General features: G+C 30.6%; 1 protein-coding gene across 1 annotated transcript in view; it reads right to left on the bottom strand.

The window, feature by feature from the left end:
* LOC116776019 (protein pangolin, isoforms A/H/I/S) overlaps positions 1-25,592 on the bottom strand; it is a 74,415-nt gene that overhangs the window by 39,778 nt on the left and 9,045 nt on the right. Inside the window, 4 exon segments of the mRNA XM_032669110.2 lie at positions 1,309-1,409; positions 7,245-7,308; positions 24,464-24,534; positions 24,537-24,897. Of these exon segments, the coding sequence (XP_032525001.2) occupies positions 1,309-1,409; positions 7,245-7,308; positions 24,464-24,534; positions 24,537-24,630 (330 nt within the window). The 5' untranslated portion in view covers positions 24,631-24,897.

Below are 25,592 nucleotides of genomic sequence, written 5' to 3'. Positions count from 1 at the left end.
TATCCCATATAAGCTCGAACCTTGAGGAGTTGGAGACGAGATGCTGCATACAAAATACTTCTAATACATAATTATCCAATATTTCAAGCATTACCAGAAAATCTGATAAGTCATTGAAGATAGTTGAGTTTATGACGGAAACTAATTACCTAGCGTTTCCAGTTTATCCTATATAAACCTACGTTGATACTATCCGTGAGAAGGTATAGTGACGGCGATAGAGAATGGCTATGGTCATTAGGTAGTCATAGTTGGAACAGGACAACTAACAAGATCAGATCCCATGGCAACTGGCAAGATCAGGGTCAGAGGAGGTTTCCATTAAGACACATGCTCTATATCATAAGTCCATACTATAATTTTATACCAATTGGAATAAAAATGTCTTAATGTCTCGACATGTGAGTCTTCGCAAAATTATATATATCAGTACAATATAAAAAGTTATAAAATTTTTCATAGATTTCTTAAATGTATTGGAATTCTGAATTTTCACACGGGACTAGGCTGGTGCTTGACGGAACTTTTTTGGCAAATAGTCGATTTGTTGATTGTTTAGATTATTATTATTATTATTATTTTTTATTATACAAAAAAATATATTATCAGGAAGGTAGGAAACGGAGAGAACTTTTATATAGTATATAAGTTTGTAATATTATGACTTAAATATATTTTCTTTTTATTTCTTAAATAATAATAAGAATGATATAAAAAAAATATATATTTAAACATTTTAAATATTTATCAACAGTCAGCAAAAAGTATACTTAAAATATATTAATTAATATTCAATAACATCTGAATAGAAACAAACCGAAAAGACAACATATCATAGATAAGAAGGACTCGAAAAATAAAGATACTACTACAGATATGCTATACAAGAAAACTAGAAGTCATGTTAGATATTATAATAACAGAACACTACATTTCGACCGCAGTTGGATAAAAGAAATATTGTTCTATTAATAAATATGCAAAAAAAAAATAATTTTAATATTTTTTATTATTAATAATACAATTAAAACTTTAATACGTGAACAGTTAATATTAACGTCAGTATATAGGTTGTCGTTCACGAACGTTAATGTAGTAAGCGCATCGTTTTAGACGTTTACACTTGTAGTGGTTAGTCTCATCAGCAGCTATTAGAACGGTCTGGTCACTGATGACGTCATCACAGACAGATTACAATGCTAGGAGGCTTAATCACTAAGTCATTGAATGATAATAATATAAATATATGTATATGTATATATGTATGTATGTTTTATCTGAATATATCTGATACTATGTAATGCTTACCATGGACACGGGTAGGGGGTGAGCTCCCCCATTGGGGTAGGGGTACGGCGCCATGAGGTATCCCATGTTGAAGCCGGCCGCTGGGTGCGGTTCGAATTTACCTGAAATATATATCCATCATCAGTACTAGCTTCGTCTACATCCAGGTATTATTATAATATATAATATGAGAATGATTTCTGATAAATAAATGCACATATTTTATGAAATCTCAGTTCAGTAGTTCTCTACTAACAAACATACGAACACGCACGCCTAATAAACTTCATTATAATTATCTCTATACTGTAACTGTATTTTTTAACGAGATTTATAATATAAAATCCGGCGAACTATTTAACGTCTAAAAGTTTCTAAACTTCGGATAACATCTGCGGCTAAAACATAATTAAAGCAATCATTTGTATGTTTAATTGTTCGTACCACTTTAGCTCCGTAACTACATATATAGTATATACCAAATATAAAATTCCATATTATCTATGTATGTTTTTGTACAATATATATTAAATAATGAACAAATGATCCTAAGTAACAAAATGATAAAACTATTTTTAAAAATTTTATTTTGATTTACAAACTATAACGTAATTAATTGACATACATACATGAAAAATAAATAAATTGAAAATATCTTTTTTCTAAAGCTGTTGAAAAATATTTCACTGTACTCGTGTGATTACATGACACGTGGCAGTGTGTGCAAATACGACTGAACCAAAGTGTTAACTGATGGTAAATATAAAACTTTTATAACGTCGTACGGATAATAAAAACAATCAGGATGAAAATTTTTATACAAAATCTTTAACGTGAACCAACATAAAATATAATAATAAGGTAAAACAAAAATTACATCAAAACGCATCGGAATACAAAAAAAATACTTCGCCTTCATCTTATTGGAAACTGATCGAGGGTCATCAAAAAAAAAAGGTTTTATTGGACTTTCCAAGATATGTATTTTTATTCAGTGCCTACGCCTCTGTATCGAGTGTCAATTAAAACTAGCTATACGACGGACATTCATTTGTTTTATTAATATAATAAAAAATATATATAATGAATGTAATATTTCATTGTACCTTTACAATATATTTTTCATATCATAAATGTTAAAAGAATATCATGTTACTAGATAAACTAGCTGGTTGATGCAGCTCCGTCTGCGTCGCACGAGCTGTTTAAGCTCAAACGTTTACTGAACTATAGATGTGATCTGGTATCGTGATAAGTTAGAATGATGGACAGAAATGTTGGAATAGCTTTTGTTCAGCTTAGCTTCAACTATAAGGTAGGCTTTTAATAACACTGAGATCGTCTCTCACCATCAGTCCGCGTCACGATACGATCGTATGCGAAGTTCTGTGAATGAAAACTGTAAAGTGTGTAGTTAAGCGACGCGCACCCGTTGTTAGGGTAGAGTTCAATAGTTAAAGTTAAAATTATATATACACATACTGATAATAAGCTCCTGTATTATTTATGCTTGAAGTATTTTTCATTTAGTCTAAGACGTATTGTTAGCTTGGTAATATTTATCTTATATTACAATTAAAATTACAATTAAACATGTAGGTTTTTCTTATATATATATATTATACTTATATGTTTCCAAGTTTTTATATTTAAATACAACGAAACGCAGACAACGTTATTAAGACTGACAAAAATTTTTTATTTGCAAAAAACCATCGCATTGAAAAATTGCACAACTTTTCAATATAAATATAATGTTATTATCAAAATCACTTACCAAACGAAACATCTATTTAAATTTTTTTTTACATGATAATGATATGATATGATTTATGATAAAGCTGATCACTAAATGATAACGAATTACTTAGAACAATACGACACGAGTTGATTCGTAACATTTATATAAAATTTATTCCTGTATCAATTAGTTAATATTCCGATTTTATAAATATAAAAAAATAACCTTTGTTATAATTTCATTAATAATTTTTTCTGTTTTATTAAATACACACAAAAACATATACATTTATATATAAAATCTTAATCCAATGCAAAACAGTTCCACGTACGCACACAACTAAGACGTTACGGTTGTAAGCTATTAAGAAGCAGTGCTTAAATACGATTATTATTGGCGTGTTAATTAAAAATTTTCATAAATCAAGACCGTGTTTCGCGGAATCTCTTTTAATGGAACAATACTCAGCAATAGTTGCATCAAACCGAGCATGACTAACGATTGCTATCCTCATAAACGTGTTCTAAGAATAGCGCGGTGGGTCTAGACCTATATCAATATTGACCGACTGTGTAACGAGGTGTATGCACAGGTTTTCGAGTGTGTGCTGTTAAAGTTACACCGTGTTTGGCTACCGGGGATCGGACGCAGTCGGATAAGGAGGTAATGTATTGGACATCCTTGGGAACGAAATCTAATTCTTTGTTTGAGAGCTAACGTTGAAATGATGAATAGATGCATAGAGTGTGAATATTGAAGGTTTTATTAATTAAATATCAAAACAGCAACTTCTGTATAGCTGGACTTCCAGTATATCCAGAACCAGAAGATAATTTATTGGTTTGCACCGTGTGGTTAAGGTTTTAGTATAGAAACCTGTTGACAGGCAAAACGTTACGAGCGACGCCTCTGGCAGAACAAGTTGCTAATGTACTATGGACATTACTGAGATCGTTATATAAATTAAATAATGATATAAATTTAACATTTATTAATAATAAAAACATTATAATCTATTATGTATTATATTATAAAATGATTTTAGAATATATGTCGAGTAACAAACACTATGTAAATATTTGATAAATAATATTAATATGGTAAATATTTATCATATTTTTTATTTATATTTATATATGCTCAGCGTACATTTTGGGTTGGTTTAAAGTAATTTAATATATTGCATCTGAGATAACAAAGAGTGGTTGAGTAATGAGTCACGGTTTCTCTAAAACTACCTGACTCGAGTGACCACAGCTATGACGGTTTATTTGTTTAGGATGCTGCAAGATCCGGACCGAGAGATTACTATGTTATCCGTAACATTATTCACGAAAAAAAAATTAAAATAAAATTCGCGACAGAGACACTATATAAATTTGAATAAACATCAAGCTTTTTATGAAAATGATTGATGAGATGTAAGAACGGCTCGATAATACGCAAACCTGTCCGACTGTGATGTGAGGCTGGAATCTTTTCACGGGAACTTCTATAGATATTCAAGGAATTAAACTTAATATTACAGGAGAATTCATCATGAAGTCGAGCTACTACATGTGTGACATTCAATTATTATGTTTTACGAGTCTGTTTGCAAATTATTTATTTATTTTTTATTTATTTTTTTGCTGACCATATTAACAAACCGATTGCGACGATTAACATATAAATGTAATTTAAATAAATAACTATTGAATATTAATACAGTAAAAGGTTATTACATTGTAACAGCTGTATTCAGAAATGGCATCTTTAACTATCTGATACAATTAGTACTAATTATACATACAGATGTACAAAATGGATGTCCGTCCGTCACTTAGCGACAAGAAGAAGCTCATCAAGCCGAGCCTTAATTGTAAAACGTATCAAGTTCCAATTAGAACCTGGATGTAATGGTCTGAAACCAACACGTAGCGAGGAACGGCCGTGCGAGGGAGAGGGCAGATGATATATATGAGACAGAAAGAGATGAATGACAAGCATCAGTTATTGTAGTGGAATTATACATCGGATACGCCTTGAGGCTAATGTTGACACTTAAGATGTGTTACTTGTTTATAATATTATTATATGTATAAGATAAACACCACATGAAGGAAAGTAACGTAAATTATATATTAGTATTACATTAAAGAAAAATATATCCGTCTGAAGAACTTTTTAATAACAAACATGCTTGTGAATTGGTTGGAGTGAAGGGTCATATTAACAATTATTTAATTACATATGAATGAGGAGCTATACGCGAACAGACATATATACAAATAATTTATTACACTCTATCTATTCTGAAGTCGGTTATGATACGAGCTCGTCGAAGCGAGCCTCAAACATCCACAATATTAATTATACAGTTTAAAATAACAATGGGATTTGGAGAAGCATCTAATTATGTATTTTATGCGAACCGCGTTTCACCTACTGTTTGTTTTACAAAAAATATATATAATTTGTATTGAATTGGACGAAAGATTAGTATGCAATTATACTACATAAGTTCTTTATATTGTATTTATAATAAATACAGATTTGGGAATTTATTTTCTTATTATTGAAGGTATTTCGTAGTGTTATGTTAAGAGATTTTTTTTTTCTTAAGATAAAGATCACATCGCTGGAGCATTTAACTCTAGATCTGTAAATCAAAACATTGTTCAACATAGAGCACAGCTTCCCATGAAATACATTAACCCTCCAATACAGTCGTATTTTTTCGTTTTGGCTCGAGTCGTGGCAGGCTGATCAGATTAGACCAGAACCGGTTCCTCGAAAACATCCCGGGTTAAAAAAAAATAACAAAAAAAGACACTAATAACAACAAATAACGAGCCAGTCGAAACCAGTTAGTGATGCTCTGATATCGATTAGTTTAATATCGATAGATACAACACTATATATCCTATAAAAGAATACGAACCAATAAAAAAATACATAATACATAAATTTTTTTTAATAAAAAAAAAATATTTAATGATATTATAAATAAATCAAAAAATGATCGATATAAATATATCGACGTTCAGCCAGCACTAAACGGAGGCGGAGTCGGTTGAAATTATACGAAAATATTGTAACGATAGTGACAGATGATTATAAAGCTGGCGATAAAACACACAAGACTCAGGTAATAGCGATGGCTGCCGGATCTTAACACACACCTTACATATGATTCATGCTTGAAACTAAATTACGCTTTTAACGTATTATGTTGGATTAAAATAATATAACGTATATTATACGTAATAAATATATAATATTCATAAGAGTAATCTGAGTACTTGTTAATACGTATTCAGCTCGCTTGTTAGGAACACTCCAACCTATACATTGTATAGTAAATATTAAATTATATCTCTGTAGATAACTAGTAGATTATACGTCTGAATGATAAGATACGATAAAATTCTTAAATGATTTTTGTTTTTCTTTACAATTATAAATCATCTTTGAAATCGATCTTGTTTGTTGAATCCCGAATGAAATATCGCAACACAAAATGCAGCATCCAGAGAAATATAAAATGTTAATTAAATTAAATATCTATTAATATATATTATATATATCCGAGACGTTATAAAAATTAAAACGAATCCGAATTAGTTTCTAGAATATAAATTATGTGATTTATTGTAAGTTGAAACATTAAATTAATTATAAGGGACATTATGGCGTTCATTTTAACACGAATTAATATGTTATCTGAAATTAAAAATTCACTGATAAATAAAGTTTTTTAAAGAACTGATAGTGATTATAAAAATACGTTAATTTCACTGGAATCGAACTTGTGTAAAGATAAAATCACTATCTTCAATTACGTCACAGAAAAGGATTATAAATATAGATTTTTTTTAATAGTATGTAAAATATCAGAAAAACCCAGGCAAGTTTATTAAATAAAGAAAAACAAATATCCTTAGAATTTTTTTAAGAAACAAAATTAGATATTGAAACCTTACTTTGACATTATTTATAAATGTTTTTAAAGTTAGTAGAACCCAATTACAGTTAGTTCTTAACAAACTTAACATGAACCGCTGTATTATAATTAAAGGTATGAATATTCAAATATATCATAAATATTTTTTTGTACGAAACATAAGCTATTAATAAATATTTGACTTGTAAGTATAATGATAACAGATAGTATAGTAAATCCTCTAGAGTTAAATTTATCTTGAGACGTATCTTAAGATGTGATAATACTCACCAAAAACAGGACTAAGATCGGACTTCACCGATAACTTGCCGGAGTAAGGCTCGCCAGACTTGTCCTGAGAAAAAAAAAATATATCGTATAAATAAAATATAATTATTATAACTTATTGATACACTACTAAACTATATAATTAAATTCAATTAAATTTCGTTTTCTAATGTAAAACTCGTCCGATACTGACGTCCGATAAAATCTCGTATCGTGTCCCTCATATCCCAAGCCGTGTTCTCAACAAACAATCTATACCTAGTAATAATTGACATAACCAATCGAATTGTTTCCGCTGTCGTTAATTCGTTCACGTACCTACCCTCAAAAGAATCAATGGTCCGGATATAATGTAACACCTCCTTACACAGCCTTTATTATGGCACTGTACCAAAATATTATTTATTTTATTTAATACCTATATGTTTTATTACAAACGTAGTTGCGTTATTAATAAAAGAGGTTTTTTTTGTATTAATAAGGCATGACTGAATTGATTACACGTACCTACCCCTTATATGTGAGGTGTTTAATGTCGTACATGTAATAGTTACCCAATCTAAGCTAAGAGGGTCGTAATTGGATGAGTCTCAATCAGTTTACCCTAGTTGGACGTGTTTACCCCAAATCAAGGGTAACTTCGATTTGATAGTTTTTTTTTTCGATGACCATTGACACGGTCAATTGGGTTTACGTGACCGTAATTACGTAATGAAACGTAGAGATTCAATGTTATATAACATTTATTACCAAGTAGTCGGGATAAACGTTAAACTGATGTAGTTATAAAAATATTTATAGTTGTACAATGAAATGCCAATGTAATATTTACAATACATTAAACACGCGCTCACAACCAACGGCTCGGATATTGAAATGGCAATATTTATATAATTAAATATATATAAAAAAATAATTACATTAATTAAAAAGAAGTCGAATGCATTTAACTTCTAAGTTGACCATAATCGTGGGATAAACAAATTTGAATTTTATTTAACATATAATTAACAATGTTAATTATAACAGGTGTACGGTCGTATGTGGTGGTATGTGGTGGTATAGCACACCATCTATGGACGGCAGATGGATCTAGGAATTATTCATCATCATCAGAATGCAATTCTCGTAACTCTTAATAAGCATATAGGATAAATTAGATGAAATACAAGTAAATTATATTGAAAACTAATTGCATCATCATCAGTTTTTTCGTCCTACCCTCCAATTAAGTATTCATATGAATTATGTTATTTTTAGTAACAAATACACACACGGACGTATAGACAAATATAGTTAATTTATATATTTATGTATGCATGTCTATTTGTGTGTAATAGAAAGCACCTCGCCCTTAACCGATTTTTTTTTATGACAGTCATGTTGCTGACGAGCTCTTGTAACGGCCTTGTGCTGACCTTTGTTTATGTCCCTGTTACGAAGAAATACTTAAATGTTCGGATAGGTAATTGTATGAGTTTTTTTTTTAATGATTAATTTATATATATCATATATATATTTGTTTTAAGAATTTCGCAAGGTGAGTATGTTAGATACGAACATTGTAATGTTCAAGTGTTCTTATATGCAATACGGAGAAACAAACAGAAAAGCTTAGTTTAATTACTATAGATGTTATGTTCCTATAAAAAACTAGATCTAGTATATTATAGACTTAACACTACATTTTATACTAATACTTGGTATATTGTTGACCAAAAAATAAGTAGTACACAAAAAAAGAAAAGAAAAATTAATTGTTCGTATGTTTGTTTCAACTATTCATTGAAGCTGCTTCAAAGATTATTTTTCTATTGTTGCAGACATTACCTTGCATCCAGAGATGTGTGCAAATAAAATTGACTTTGTTTGCATGTCTGCGTGCGTGTTGTGTCTGTGTGAGTGTGTGAGAGTATGTATATATAAAATGCAACAATACACCCCAAAGTGTCTACGAATGTATAATCAGTACAAATCTCGTTATCTTAATCCGTGGACAGTGTTGATCGATGTCTAATCACTGATAAGATATCACATAACATGAACACTGTGTTATAAAACACGTGGCCTGTTAGCATGGGACGTGTTTACATAAAACACAAAAATATGTCACAGAATCTATTTTAAACGAAATCAAAGTTATAAATAGTTACAAAAATATCTTCTTTATAATAGACATTATTATTTTTTTTTTAATTAATTCTCGATACAGAATTTGTCCAGCTATCTTATCAGTAATGAAATAAAACGTAACAGTGACTGAATATATTTTTATTCAATAATCAAATTCAAGAAAGGTCAACAGATATAACATCTATTATATATATTTTTTAATATTACTCAGATAACAACATGGTTATTATTCATAAATGAATTCGAAGACTTCTTCGGCATGTGAACTAAAAATATATTTTTTACATGTAAAAAGCAGTTTAAAAATTCTTCACATATCTATCAAGTTAGACATTGCTTTACTCGTCAGATAAGGCAGATTTTAATAAAAAAAATTGCCTGTTATGTCCTTGAGGATGTGAGGGCGAAATTTCTTAAAATCGTTTTAAGGGTTACGACCTTTAAAAAAAAAAAAAAAAGAAAATATTCGTGTAAGGTTATAAATACTACTATAAGGCAACGTAGTATGTTCTGGTAATGTAGTTCTTGCCCATTGTTTTCATGATAAGGGAGCACTGAAGATTCCGAACCCCATATAAAAACCACCAGCCCATACCGAGCCACCCATTTGAACCGATTGCGGGACTTGTTCTCGGTAGCATTATCGTACAGGAATCAAATCCCCCACGAATTTGGTAATTCAATGTTAATTGATATTGATTGGACTTTAATTATCATCAAAGATATAATAAGCCATTGTTTTGTTTAACCTTATAAGTTTTTCCCTGTTTTTCTGTCGGATCTTATACTCAAATTAAAAGTTTTTTATGACAACAATTATTTGCTATAAGTCCAATTCAGGTCTCGTATGGTCTTCCGTCTTATGGTATCAATACCTTAACCGAATTTGATATAGAAAATTTCCATTAATTTAGTTGTCTCACTGAACATGTGTCCCTTAACGTCGGAGCAATTTTAAGGTAATTTCCACTTCACAATAATTACGATTCCTACATTAATATATAAGGTGCTCATATTATTATTATAGCTGATTGGAGTGCTAAATAATCATGAAGCAACATTTACTTGTATCCTTAAAAACATCTTAAAACTACATATATATATTCAGATCATAAATTTTAAATCTCTAACATTATTGCTAAGGGCGATAAGTAGTCACAAGCTAAAAAAATTAAAGATATGTAAGTCAAAATAAGCAAAACATAAAGAATGCAGTACTTATATTATTTTCTCGTCACAATCGGAAATTTAATTTTTTTATGTATTTTTTCCTTCTTTATATTAATCAAAAACTAAATGATTCCTTATAATTTTTAATCCTCAAATTAGTATTTCGAAGGTAATAAGATGACATAAAACTATTGAAAGAGCTTTTTAAATTTATTTTTTTTTTTGAGAGAACCCTATTATAATTAAAAGATATGTCACCAATACAAGAAAGACGTTATAACTTAGCTTTTTTTTAATAGAAATAGAATGAAATCTTACTTAATCTAAGTTAAAAATTCATGTTGTCAAAATTATACAAAACTATATCAAAATTAATCAAAAAAATTTGTATCAAAGCAAACGTTATATTATTAGCGTAATTTAAGTATGTACATCAAATTTGTAATATTATCAAGTCAAGCAGCTCATTTGTTCCAAGTATAAAGGAGTCAGATTTTCAATTTTGGGCATTTTTCGTGTTGCCTGCGATGTAATAAATGTTACTAACAAGTCCGAGTCCACTTCTCGGAATGGTCATTCTTTTATTTTTGGGTTCGGTCACGAAATCCGAAGATAAATAGTCGTGGTGACGTCACCGCTAACAATCTTCATATAAGGATTTAATGTTAATCGGATTACATTATTTATTATGAATCGGCGGAGGCTATCGTTATGTTAACACGTAATTAGAGCTAGTCATTAACACTTCATGGACGGAGCCGGTTAAGTCGGTTGTCCCGTTCACACTCGCCCGTTAATGTATACCGTTGATTGAATATCATTCACTTGATTCAGACTGACAAACTATTGGTGTTGGTGTTTGCGTAGCTCGTTATACACCGCTGTAGGTATTAGGTTCGAAAATAACAGTAATGAAGATAACCGACATTCAGTATACATAGGAGTCATTGATATCATATATTAATAAAACAAAATATAAGTGTAAAAGAGATAATTTCGTTACATTTTAAACCAAAAAGTTCACATTAGAGCCGAGTAGAGAGTATTTCAATAAGCTGTACGACGGTAATTTACAGTTATTATCCTCGCTGACCCCGCGAAACACCCACCGTGGCCGGTCGCTGATAAAAAAAATATATAAAAAAAATCTGGTATGACCAGAAAAAAATATTCATCACACGTACAGAAATCAACCGTAATAAATGTTAATAAGAATCAAATTCAAATGTAGCCATCCTCTAGTCTTAGGGAGCGTCGCCCCGTAAAAGGAGCTTTATTTCAGAAGCGAGAAAGTATAAAGTGAATTATGGAAATCCTCGTATATGAAACCGTTTCGGATATATAATTTAACTATTAAAGTATAAGGTTCAGATTTGCATGTATGGTTGTATATTTTAAAAAAGGAACGATCTCGTTTGGCGGGCGTACCTGCGCCCGCGCAGACTGTATTTATGGCGCCTACCATCGAACACGTGGTACGTGGTATTAAAAAGCTTGTTAAGTGTAACTGTTCGTTTCCCTTCATTAGCTTTTAAGGTTTTTTTTCTCAGTTTTTCGGTAATAAAATGATTTTCTATGGTCATATTCAAATTGGTTAGCATTTTAATGTCACAGGGTATATAGCAAATATTATATAGGTTATGTTGGAATATATTTTTTTCAAAATATTAATAATATTATGCTTTTTTCTTTTTATCGCTTACCAGAATCTTTATACAGTATTCTGTGATAAATTATACCAATATGTTTAAAAAAGATAAATATTTCATATTTCAAAGGAATTTGAAAGAAATCAAATAGTTGAAGACATCAACGACGATAATATCTTATTTTGAGTGTAAAAAACATCTTAAACTGTTAAATATATATAATAAATCACAGATGTCTGTCCGGCCGGTGTCCCCAGCAAAATATCTCAACTTCCTGTCCTTGGAACCATTTTTCCAGGAGACGATACCTTTCAAACACTCAGAAGCGATTTTTGATAAGGCTCGAACAGGGACATTTTTGACAACGACCTTGGAGCTAAGAACAAGGAATTCAGTACAATAGCTCCATCCATAAATATTACAAACAATTGGACAAACGAGTGTACAAAGAATTGGCTCATGCCCTCCAATGGCAGACAAAGACGCCGGATAGGCTTACTGTGTTGTTTACTTTTATTTTGCATCCGAACAATTCGTAAAATAAGATCCTCAGATAAAACCGACCATAGAATCAATAACTCATAGACAGAACAAAAAATATTGACAAGTAAGGTGAAATCTGACAATGAACACTTGAACGTAGTAAAAACTTAATATCATGTTGTAAAAAGCATAAATAAATTAAAATTTATTTCGGTGATAGGAATATACTTTTTTTTTTATTTATATAAATTTTAATCGTCCTGTCTAAAAGTTGTGTGTTTCACAAAAACATGAGTCCCAAATATTATGGTATTGTGAGATAAGACTTGAGCAGACGTCAGATAAGGATATTATTATATTTAATTTTGAACCTTATTACGTATACATTAAGGTACAGCTGCCGTCTGGTCTACGGATTACTGAGGAAGAGACACGACGTTCTTTAATCACAGCCTGAAAGGGATTTAGATAATGTTACGGACTAAAGTATTACAGACTTACAAATATTTTATTTATAAAAGATTCGAAGCGATTTAATTCTGATTTTATATTATAATATAATACTATTATAGTTTATTTTCCTACGACAATATGAATTTTAGTTTTACGAGCGATGAGTTTGATGACACATCGTCATAATGGCTAAGTCGATTGGGATGTGTTTTGACACGGGGATAGATCGGAATGAGAAGCAATTAAGAAATAATGGTTTATCAAACTGGAATCTTTCGGTTAACACCATAGTTAACTTAATCCGTACATCGTCAATGTAATCACAGATTTTTCAGTTTTTCTCGCGATAAATAAGTTCAAACAAAATATTATTAAAACTAATAAAAGTTAAAACAAATATACAATAAATAAACACAAAGCTAACATTTGAAACGAAAGTTAAAAAACTTCGTTAAAAACTAACTGTGGGTTAAAAACAGAATGAACCAAAGAATTAAAATTGTCAAGAGGGCGGTTAGCGCGAGGACCACTCATATGACGCTTGAATTTTTTGGTGTTTTCAGTCTTGAGGATATGTACGGTATTTTGACAAAAAAAAATTGTATATATATATATATATTAATATCAACAACAAAACAATTAATGGTATGGAATATATATATATATATATTCCATACCTATTTCAAAGTATGAATATCCATTATTTTTATTTACAATACATCGATAAAAAATCTAATTATAAATTAATTATATTAAAAGCTTTGATTTGTAGTTATGTGTGAAATCAATCATAATAATCGATATTTTCAATTCATCTACGAAGACGGATCTTGGGACAATGGAAGAAAAACAAATATGCTGTACCTGTACAAGGTTCTGTTAGGGAGCATGACTGGCGATAAACATCATTCACTAATACATGGACGTGGTATTAAATTGTTAGTTTGTACTAGTATTACTAGATAACTCCGAAACGCTTTTAAAATCTTCATAATAACATTATTTTTAAATGAATTTAATAATCTCATAATATTTTTTTTATTCAATTCGTTTAAAGGTAACAAATATATATAATAATAAATTAGATGTATAAATTTAATATGCCTCATCCATATTTCGCAGCTTCTCGACATTAATCACTCCAGTTTAAGATACTTTCAATATCTCATACATAAATGAATCTTTCGTTCTGAACTTTATTATGAAGATCAAATCAATTGTTCCAAGTTTTCAACATTAATTATAAACACCTATACATTGTACGTTTTATATGATTAAAAACATTTATAGAGAAATAATCTTTATTTATTACTATATAAGGCCTCAAATTAAATTGGAATTTCATAACTCTGATTAAAACAATGAAAAAAATCTTTATTACTCAGTAAATAAAGTTAGAAATTAAATGGACCGTTATTAGTATGATTTGGTCAGTATATACAGGGTGTTGGTTATGTCAGGTAGAATCCGATGGTCAAACATTGGATTCTTACAAATAGGATTATTTGCTCACGCTACCGGTGTTACCACACACGTGTTTGTACACAAATATTCCCCCTTTCTAAAGATTTTCGGGGTACTGTCAGCATATGAAATTAATAACGTGTTTTATAATTAAATCGCCAACACAATTTTCTTTATTTTACCTGTTATTAAAATAATTAGATTTTTGTTTTATATGTTAATACATAGATCAAAATAATATTTAAGAATCTATGATTATGTTCAACATATACATGAAAAGAATAAAAAAATTAAATTATTGATTGAAATCTTTATGGAGTATAATTTAGTCTGCTGTCTGTACGTCGCCCTGAAGTAGTGTGGTTCTCTTTTATTTCCCATTCAGACGGACTTGTTAGCTGGCTGCTATAAGCACTTGTCAAATCGGACCTCCCTTGGTGTGTACACAACTTTGTACACCTCCGAAACTTTAACATAAAATTACAAGCTATTGCTTGAAATCGAATAAAAATAATTCAAAATCACAGCACGAACGATACAACCTAATAAATTATTTAATACTACGACGCTTTTAATATATGAATAACGCCAACTAAATTGGGCATAAAATACGACGCTATTCAAGGATTAAACTAGTCTAGTAATAAAATATTGACGGTGTTATGATATGTGAATATCAACTTTAATCTGCGCAAATAGAGATTAAATTCCAATGCAAATATACTAAGAAATGATTTATCTTAATAACCATGTGACTACAATGTGATTTGTACGCGTTTTAAAAATACAAGTTTGAATGAGCGCCAAGTTTTTTTTATGATTTTCATAAAAATAGTTTATCTTTACGCTAAACGTTGTCAAAATCATATTTGTTTTTGATTTGTCGACCGTTTTTGAATTTGGAATTTTAATACGTTCGCTTCTGATTTATAGCAATTTAGAAGTTTTTAAATTTTAAATATGGAATGTTTATAACTTTAAATGTAGAACACTTGGTTGGTTTGAATTTTAAATGAAGATACTATTCATAATTACTTATCGTTACATATCACTAATTAAATAATTATTCAACCTTTATTTAGAATTGTTTTTTAGGAAAATAAAGATGCCATTTGAATGTTAACCACAATTGCCATATACAAATTTAATTACCGCATAAAACCCCTTTAATGAGACGCAAATTGTATAATTAAAATATTTCTAATAATTTCGTTCCCTATATGGTAGAGGCACTGACATTCTTTTTTATAAAACTATCGATCCGCGGTTGACTAGTTCGTTTATATAAATGGATACTTTTTACTATTAAGTTTCTTATACGTATATTAATTGCATATAAAAAAGATAAAGAAAGTCCATATAGACGGAATAAAATCTTAAGGATAATAGGATGAGAAATTTAATATTTAGAGCAGCTTAAAAATATATTGTCATTATTAAAATAAATCGCTTGACGGCCGAACAAAAAATATATATTTAAAAAATCCCCCACAAGCCCACACCCCAGCTATTAGCGCGGCATTATCGTTGCTGGTAACACTAATCGCTCATTACCGAGTTCCGTTCAACTCAATAGGAATAAAATTGTGGGAATAATTGGGGTTTAAGGACTTATTATATACGCTATTTCGACTGCTAATTGTTTATTAAACGTGTTTTTTTCACATATCAATTAATGTTTTAAGGTTTATCCAATTTTATATATATTTATAATGGAACGGTAACATAACTGTGTGCGTTATAAATGTATACAGATGTAGATGTCTGAACAATTAAAAATCGAAGTCGCGTTCCATTTTCGAATTCTTGATGGTGATTGGCCGGCCAGTGATTCTCAGGATGTAATGGGTAATATTATATGGAATGAGCTTTTTACAACTAAACCGATAGAAGGGCCAGACCGGTTCTCTTTATACTCGTTTCATTTTATTGTTAGTTCGGTTTTATTTTAAATTACATATATTTTTAATATTTAATTTGGTTGAAGCGTTTTCGTTAAATATATCAAAATGGTCTTGTGTAAAGCAAGGTTGGTTTTGGTTTCTTACACATGTGAGAACTATAGAAACAATGAGTAATAAAGAATTTCACAGCAGAGCATACGTAATGAGCTGGAATGGTCCCGTCTTAATGGAGTTGACCGAGGTCGGAGTGGAGAAATAAAAAAAAAACTATTTAAAAGCCATGGCAGTCCGTAAAATTAAAAAGACAAATTATTGGACGTCTTCGTGGAACTCAGCCTTTGTTATCTCACAAGTGTTTTGGAGTGTTCTGTTTGTTTTCTAGCCTCTTCTATCGTCTTCATATCTAATCTTCTCTTCTCTTTCCGTCTCGTTAGCGTCCAGGGCGTTCCGTTAAGGCGTAACCGACGCTTCCACGGTTACGTAAATCTGTCACTTCCATCCTCAATAACAAGGCTTCTTATGCTTTATAAAACCTGTTGTTATTTTTATAATTATGAATATAAAGAACGTATCTGTCATAACCGACGCATGCTATTATCGGTTTATAAACTAAGGAATAAGAGTCTATTTTGCTTAATTGGTAATCGATTGGAGCTTTTTCGTTGTGAGTTTTGACACGGTTTGATTTCTTGTTACACTGGCGGGTGTGTCGACCGAAATTCAATTAACACATGATACACATAAGGTCCATAATTGCCGTGTAAATATTCGGGTTGGGAAGTATTAACATAACGATGTTCGGTCGTGTTTGACGAAGCAGGTGTTGTATCGGTTTATTCTCAGTTTTTACGATAAAATCTCGTTATTACATAAAAAAAGCCTGCATCGGATATCAAAAGTTTACGATTACGCAACATAAAATATTTAATTAAATTTCACGGGAATTATTATTCGTTTATTTATTGTATCGATACATTTTTATATCGAATGAGATATCAACGTTCAGAAACCTTTTATACGTTCCTAAATTTTTTTGTTCTTGTTTTAAATTTCGTTTTCGAAGCTCATGCTTATTGTGAAACGGACTTCATTAATACGAATAACATAAACTTATTTAAAGTTGCATCTAATATAACAATACCAGGAATCGAACCTGGACAAATGAGTCAGTTCATTTCCAAACTAAATTAAAACTGATAAATAGTTACCATCGATCATTTCTTTCGTCGGTTCTTCAACATATGTTTAATGGCGCCTGTCGTATATCAAATATTAAAAATAACTTTTATCTATTTCGCAGCTTGATACATTACGAGCGAGTTTTTTTATTTATATCGGTTTTTTAACGTAAACATTTCAATGTTCCTATAAATAATCCATCTCTATACATTTTATCTTTAAAAAAAATACAATTACAAACTCATTTGAACTCGCTCACAATAACCATTTCATTTTTATCTTATTTCGGTAAAGTATAAAAGATAACGTTATTTACATACATTTATTTATATATCTCAGCGTGTTACATATTTAATCTATTTGTTTGAAGCGCTACCTTTTTAAAAGAAAGCGGCCATTATCATAAATAATCATTATATGAACAAATATATGAAAGATGATAACCAAAAGTTTGTGCTCAAATGATATATAAAAACAGGATACATTACAAAAATCTTACGAAGGCGAGAAACGACATGGCCGGGAAGGCCACGGAAATAAATGTCCATCATCAATAGGTCCGCGCGTTCATATAGTACTAACGAGAAAGGAGATCATTGCAGCCGGTCGCGGTTCCCTCGGATGATATTCGAGAAACAAACAAAAGAAGAGTGATAACATTTGTTCGTGAACATGAGTCAACGGGTCAGACATATTTGAATGATTCCTTATTCGAAATTTGAAACGTTCCAACATCGAACACCGCACGCCCATTGGCTATAAAATTTTATAACAGAACAGAACCAACATGAATTATGACTTATTATAATTTATATTTAAACGGCGTGCTTCTAGAATTATTCAAATTATTTTTACTCGGAATAACATAAATGATATAAACCGTATTTGAAATTTGAATCTTTTGAAGTTGGATTCTTTGAATGGTTATCGCTTTTGATAATAAGATTTTAATCTTAATTAATAGAATTAATACTTATTACATATATAAAAATTATATCATTTTAAATAATCTGTCAACGATTGTAAAATACATCAAATGTCCCTAAACGAGGAAATCCACAGTATTAAACTTGTGTTGTCATTATGAAGTAATTCAAATAAAGAACGCTTTTTTATGTCGAAAATTTTATAAGACCTTTGTTTATAACAACACACAGATAACTACGGAAGCTAATATTTAAATAATTTAACATGTAAAGTTGACAATGTAGGTACTTATGGATTAACCTACTTAAAAAATATTTTTAAATAACTAATTTCCCCTTAATATTAATTATAATTAGAAGTTTTTTTTTAATATTATATAATTAATGCAAAGATTATGTTCAATTGTCTTAATCTCGTGTAGGAATATTTTCATAGAGCTTCCTTATTAAGGTCAAGTACCTATTGTTAACGGAGAACACACAGTCATAAACTACAATTATAACATCAATTAATTCGTAAGGCTGGAAGACATTTTTTATTAGATAAAAAAATCTTATACGTGTAATATAAGACGGACTTTCAATAAAAATGAGAGTAAAAAATTTAAGGAGGGATTTTATTACGATTTTTTATATCTAGATTATTGGAGTTATTATTTAAAAAAATGTTAAATTTTATATTGAGGTTTACAGTTTAGAGAAATAAAAGTTTTGGCATATTTTTGGTTATATTGTACTCATAAAATGTATGTTTTTATTTTTATTTTTGAGTAATCATAATAGATGCAAATAGAATGACCGAAATAGATTCAGTTCATAAATTTAAAAGATAGTAGAAGGAACATATATGTAATACATAAATTATCTCCTTTACAAATCACTTTGTTTTGAAGCTGTCAATGGTACAATATGATTAATATAATTCAAATAAATGAAAACTATCCTTTTTATAAAACAAATCAATGGAATGTTTTAAATAAACCTTAATTTATATATAAAATGTCTGTTTGCTGGTAAAAAAAACTTCTGTTTCAAATTGAAATGTCTAGAAAAAAGTTTTTAAAACTTTTATTTTCAACATAAAACTTTATATACTTAAAACAAGCTCATGCGAGAATCGTTTAATTCTCTTTGAGACGCAACATCAATAAGGGCGATAATCGTATGAATATTTAATTCCGTTATACCGACTGTTTAGAAAATAGTCGATTACATTTTAACGTTTTAATTAAATAGTTCTTTTTATGAATTGTTTTCGGTTTATGTCTTTATAACAGAAATAGAGGGATACGAATTACATAGGAATTTTATCTGCAATCGTAATCACTATACCTACCTATAGGAAATATAACGATTTATATCGTATTAACATAGAGTTCCGTGATAGGCCTGTTATTGTTCAATATATAATTTATTCCAAATAACTGAATGTTAATAATATTCTGTGCTTATAACTCAACTCAAGTTACTTCACTCACTTGTTTGTATGTCCATAAGAAAATCTATTTCCATATACTTTACCCGGAATACGTTCAATAGTAAATTTTAGTGGACAATAAACATTTAAACGCTAGTGATGTACCTTTTACGAGTCGCGCTAAAAATACGACATAAAAATAAATAGAAAACCGATAGACTGCGTTCATTAAACGTACGGTGATTTATCGTAACTGTTGTTTCGATACGTTTTTTGTTTCGAATTAAAAAAAATATACAATTTTATAGATCCCGTGTGAAGTTAATGTCATTATTTTTTTTATAGTTTTACAATTAAACAAAGTGATTTAATGTTTGATTAACTATCAGTTCATGTTTGATAATGGTATAATACCCACTCAACTTTAGAAATTTGTTCGAAAAATGATTTAAGTGTAAATATAGTTTTATAATATAGAAGATGAGTAGATACGACACCGTAGCCATATTCGTCATATAATGAAGGATTCTTTGAGGGTAGAGATAAGTTATCGGTTTATTGGATAGGAGTTTATTGATCGCTGATACATGAGATGTTATTATTTAACTGTTTATTCGATTTAGGAAGTCATCGATCAGTACTATCCAAAAATGTATATAAAAAGATAATAATAAAAGTAACATACTTATATATATTAATCGTTATCAAAAATTATTTATAATTATCACCTTGAAAAAATATAGTCAACTATCTCATGATGGAAATCAGTGATTTATTATAGGTATATATAATTTGTAGAAAACAGCTGTTTAACTTAACGACACTTATTATTAAGAAATCACCCAAAGTTACTAGAATTTGTTAGATTTCAATTGGAATGAGGATGACGGTATTATAAAAGAAATATACTGAAATGAAAAAAATATAAGTATATTACAATACAAATAATCTATATATATATATATGTATAACTAAAATAGGACCGTCTGTTTGTTATATTAATATAATAGATTTTTTAATATGGCATATGGATGTTCACAAGGTAAACAAACAAATTTTTTTACGCTTCCTGTCTGTTTGTTCCGGCTAACCTCTGAAATCGCTCTACTGATTTTGACCGAGATAAGGAGTAATTAGAGGTAGTATAATATTAGAAAATTTATTCTACGCGAACGAAGCCACGTGCATAGCTAGTTATATATAAATATGAGACAAAAAATATATATATATATATATATGTATAAAGTGTTTATATATTTATATGTTTTGATTGTTGTTTATAATCTAATTATCATATCGTGACAGCGGAAATGAGGCTAACATGGCCGCCCATAGACAAACGTTCCCAGCAAGGCGCATTGCTAATACATTGAAGGTGATTTTATTGATGTAAATCACTAGATGTACGTGTTAATTTATTATACGTATATGACTTCTGATATTATTTTTATTTTTTTTCCATGACAATACATTGATTTAAAGAGCTTAGAATTATAATTAATATCAAAATTAGGTTATAAATTTCTATCTATAATATCTCTTCCAGCAGCCATATTCAAACAAGCTAGGCAGTTATACTACCTACGTACTGACAGACGTAATTTTCATTATATACACTAAAACCCACGTTAGCTGACGATAATTCGAGTTAATTCTCGTATCTTAATAGCATAAATTAATAATACTAATTACAGATATAATTTAACTATTGACTAAAATTATACACAATCATTCGTATAGAAGAATAATCTTTTAGACGTTTCCAATGTATTATAACGGCTTTATTAATAAACAAGACAATACACAGTCCATTAAAGATGGCGTCCGAAAAATGGAAGCTGAGAGCAATAAATAGTAATTAACCAAATGTACACGCAACTCGCAAGGCTGAATTAATGTGGATTTTGCAGCTAAACAGCTGTTGATATAGATGTATACGGCTTAAATAACAATTTAAGCTGTTAAGATTCGTTCTCTGAATAAGTTAGTAACGTATGACTTACAATATGGCGGAGGGAAACGGAATACAAGGAACGTTGTCCGCTAAAAATAGATTCGGAGACTAACTTCAGACTCCACTTGATACGCACATGAGCTTACAATTTAATGTTTTATTTTGAATGCGAATAAGATACGACAGAAGACCAAGGAGTTCGTATAAAAAGAGGTTTCATCTCGATTGGTCAGCTATGTGGACATCATTTATGTGCACACCATAACCACAGGAAATAGCTTAGACATTAGCTCTATGCGAAGAACTGAAAAAATCTGAACCATTAACTAACTGGAGCTAGCCTTGAAGAATTTATTGAGGTCTGAGTAAGAGTAATTTACAATTATATCATACCTTTGGTTATTACCGTAAATATAAACTAGATGGGAGGTATATATCACAAACTAAATCAACTGGCATAACAACGAAAATACTTAAAAAAATCAAAAGAATATCCAATGTGCAGGGCCATAGCACTTGCTTGTCCAAACAAACAAAATAATAAAATCATGTCCGTTGTTATAACATTACCGAAAATCATACAAAAACTACGAGGCGTTTGAAACACAATTCACGATTTGGAAATAGTTATCTTAAAGAAATCGAAACTCCTCGAACATACCGGGCTTGTATTGTAATGGCATCACGTACAATAATCGCAGCTATTATGACATACAAAGCAGAATTGCACCTAAGTATAATCCAATATTTATAGGATGCGTGACTGTAATCCGGTTTCCGTCTTGGTTGCGCCAACGTAATTCCAATTTGGGGGGAAGAAGACGTAACGTAACGTTACCGTGTAGGTGTCCACGGAATGTTTGCACTCCCTTTCACGGGGTCGACAGGTAAATTCGTCGACAAAGCAGTGGGAGACCTTGTTTATTATAAGAATACCTGAACGCAGGTAGACTTGCATTGTGTGAGCCCCCTCCTAGCGAATAATAGAGTTTTTGGAAATAGTACAATGACTACGTAATTTATGCTGGTTGGAATCCAATATTTTACATAAATTTTCGGAAACATACCATTTCTTTTGTTAGTTTTTATATGGCGCTGTCCGGGGCATGTTTTGGTCTGTGTTAGTCTCCGCTCTTGAGGACCACTTGTTTGTTTTACGGGTAATTTGCGTTCACAGAGATCTTTGTGTTCACGTAATTCGATCTTATCTCGGTTACTTGTGGCAGTTTTCTTCTAATTGAGCGGTTTCGTAGTTAACAGTACCGATTACTATCTACTCATAGAATTGGACATGGCGGGGTGAATAACCGCTCCCCATGAATATTAATGCCAAACTACATAGTATAAAATGCAGTTTTATCAAAAAAAAAAAAAACCGTCATTTTACATCACTAACAAATGGCAGTGAATATAACTAATTGAACCGTGTGAAATATTGTGATAAAAAAAACTGGTTCGAATACTTCATACAGTGGGCGGACTTGAACGAGCCCAAATAGTACAATTCGTTGAATTTTGATGCTTCCAAAGTGTAAAATCACAAATAGACCTAATACTCAGTTATTAGTGCAAAAATATATATCCGCCCTTATTCCGATACATTAGAGTCTATTCTCGCGACGATTTAATCTACACTGTTGCACCAAAATATTGGTTTAAACAAGATGCACTGACTGCAGATCAATATATTATGATTGCATTCAAGTCCATTGTGTATTAATACGAAGAATGTGTCAATAGAGATTTACCTGAGCCGTCACCTGCTGAGTTTACTACACGGTGAGACCACAACAAATATAGCGAAAAAAACGCAAGCGATTAAAATATCTAACCGATAGCAATAGATGTTAGAATAGCGTAAAGTTGTTTTTTTGTACATCAATTGACTAATTGTAGCGCCGCGTGAAATGCTTTATTATTGTTTAGCAAGGATGATTGTCGCGTGGACGGTAAAAAATGGTCATTCAGAGGTGACCACCTATGTAGTGAACATTAAGACGTTCGATTCCTTAGAAATTGTCAGTTGTTGAGAAATTATAATTACCTTTCGTACAATTAGAAATTTTTAACAGGTAATTTTAATAAATTGCTTGCAAAAATACTTCTTAATTACTATGTCTTCATAAGTCTTGTAACGGATTTCATTTGTAACTTATCGGTATGTAATGTACTGGTTAATGCCCGTGACATCGTCTACAATGGCTTAGGTATTGATATTGAGATATTAATGGTAAATACCGAAATTTAATAGATATGATAACTAACTGCCAGCTTCATCTATAGTCTGTGACACGTGATTTTATACACGATTCAACCTCCGTGGGATGTCATTAAGTAAGTCAGAAAAAATTATAGCCCATCTAGACTCGAAAGTTTTATCGGAATTCGCTCAGTAGTATTTGTGTATTTTTTTCCGTACCGCATAACTAAGTGACATTTACCATCTTAATATCATGATAAAAATTATATTATTCTTCTATATATACGTACCTCACTCTCGGTCCAGTCTATAAGACTAGACTTCTCTTCTAGAAGGTTCTCCGAGCTGCGTTTCTCGTCTTCCCGTCTCCTTCGTCCTTGAATACTTTGACCTCGTCCGTGGAGCCCAGGTCGTCGCCGCCCGAGCTCGCCGCTGAACTCGAGTGCGCATGCGGCATCTTCAACAACCTAACGCCCCTACTTCCATTATCCCATCCTTCAACAACTCATACTATCTGTCATCCATGACTTCATGATCCCATGATATCCAATATACAACGTGAACTTTTATTCTTCACCAAAAAAATTTACATCTGACAATTGTCCGACTTATTCTATTTAGGCGACAGTTCTAATAACTAAGTGAGATCACAGATAACTTATGTCAAGTTGAACTTAAAATGCTAAAGCTGAGGTGTTCCGTCTGGTTTTGCTCTGAGTTACATCTGCAAAGAAAAAAATTATGTTAGATAAGAGTTTTGGGATACATAAGGTCGGATTTGATTTGCAGTTTATTTATTCATGATGCGTTGCTCAGTAACAAGTGTACGTAGATATCGAAAACCTAAATTTATCTTAAAATTTACCGCTAACGGCATTGTGCCTTACGTCTACCAGGTCAAGTGGTCTGTCAAGCACACTCCAGATCCCTGGCCCCGAGCCAAGACCGAACAAAACCTCGCGCGGAATGATATATATTAGCGTCTAAACAATTCCCGTAAACGTTAAATCGTATAGGAGTTATGGCATTTTAATAGTTTCTGATTAAAGAGACCTTGTCGTTAAAATTAAGTTTCTAATGAAAATACCATGGCTTCATGCTATCGGGTACTCGATTGTTAAAATTCCGTCCACGACGAAATAGGCGCCAAGACACCCATGACTTATGGCGTCCATGGGATAACAGAAGTCAGTGACGTGTCCTGTCTTGAAATTGATCATTAAATAACTTATAGGGACGATAAATTCAATTCAATTATTCTAATGGTATTCGTCACGTATCTAACAAATCTATTTTTCAAATTAATTTATAAAAATAATGCAATTTAGTTTATTGTTTAAATTAAATTTGATGGCACACAAGTACCTTATCTAATCAACCGCACCTTTGTTTCAAAGATAATTACATATCATGCGATAA

The sequence above is a fragment of the Danaus plexippus genome, chromosome 24, assembly GCF_018135715.1.
Source record: "Danaus plexippus chromosome 24, MEX_DaPlex, whole genome shotgun sequence".
Taxonomy (NCBI): Eukaryota; Metazoa; Arthropoda; class Insecta; order Lepidoptera; family Nymphalidae; genus Danaus; species Danaus plexippus.
This window is presented reverse-complemented; position numbering and strand designations above follow the sequence as displayed.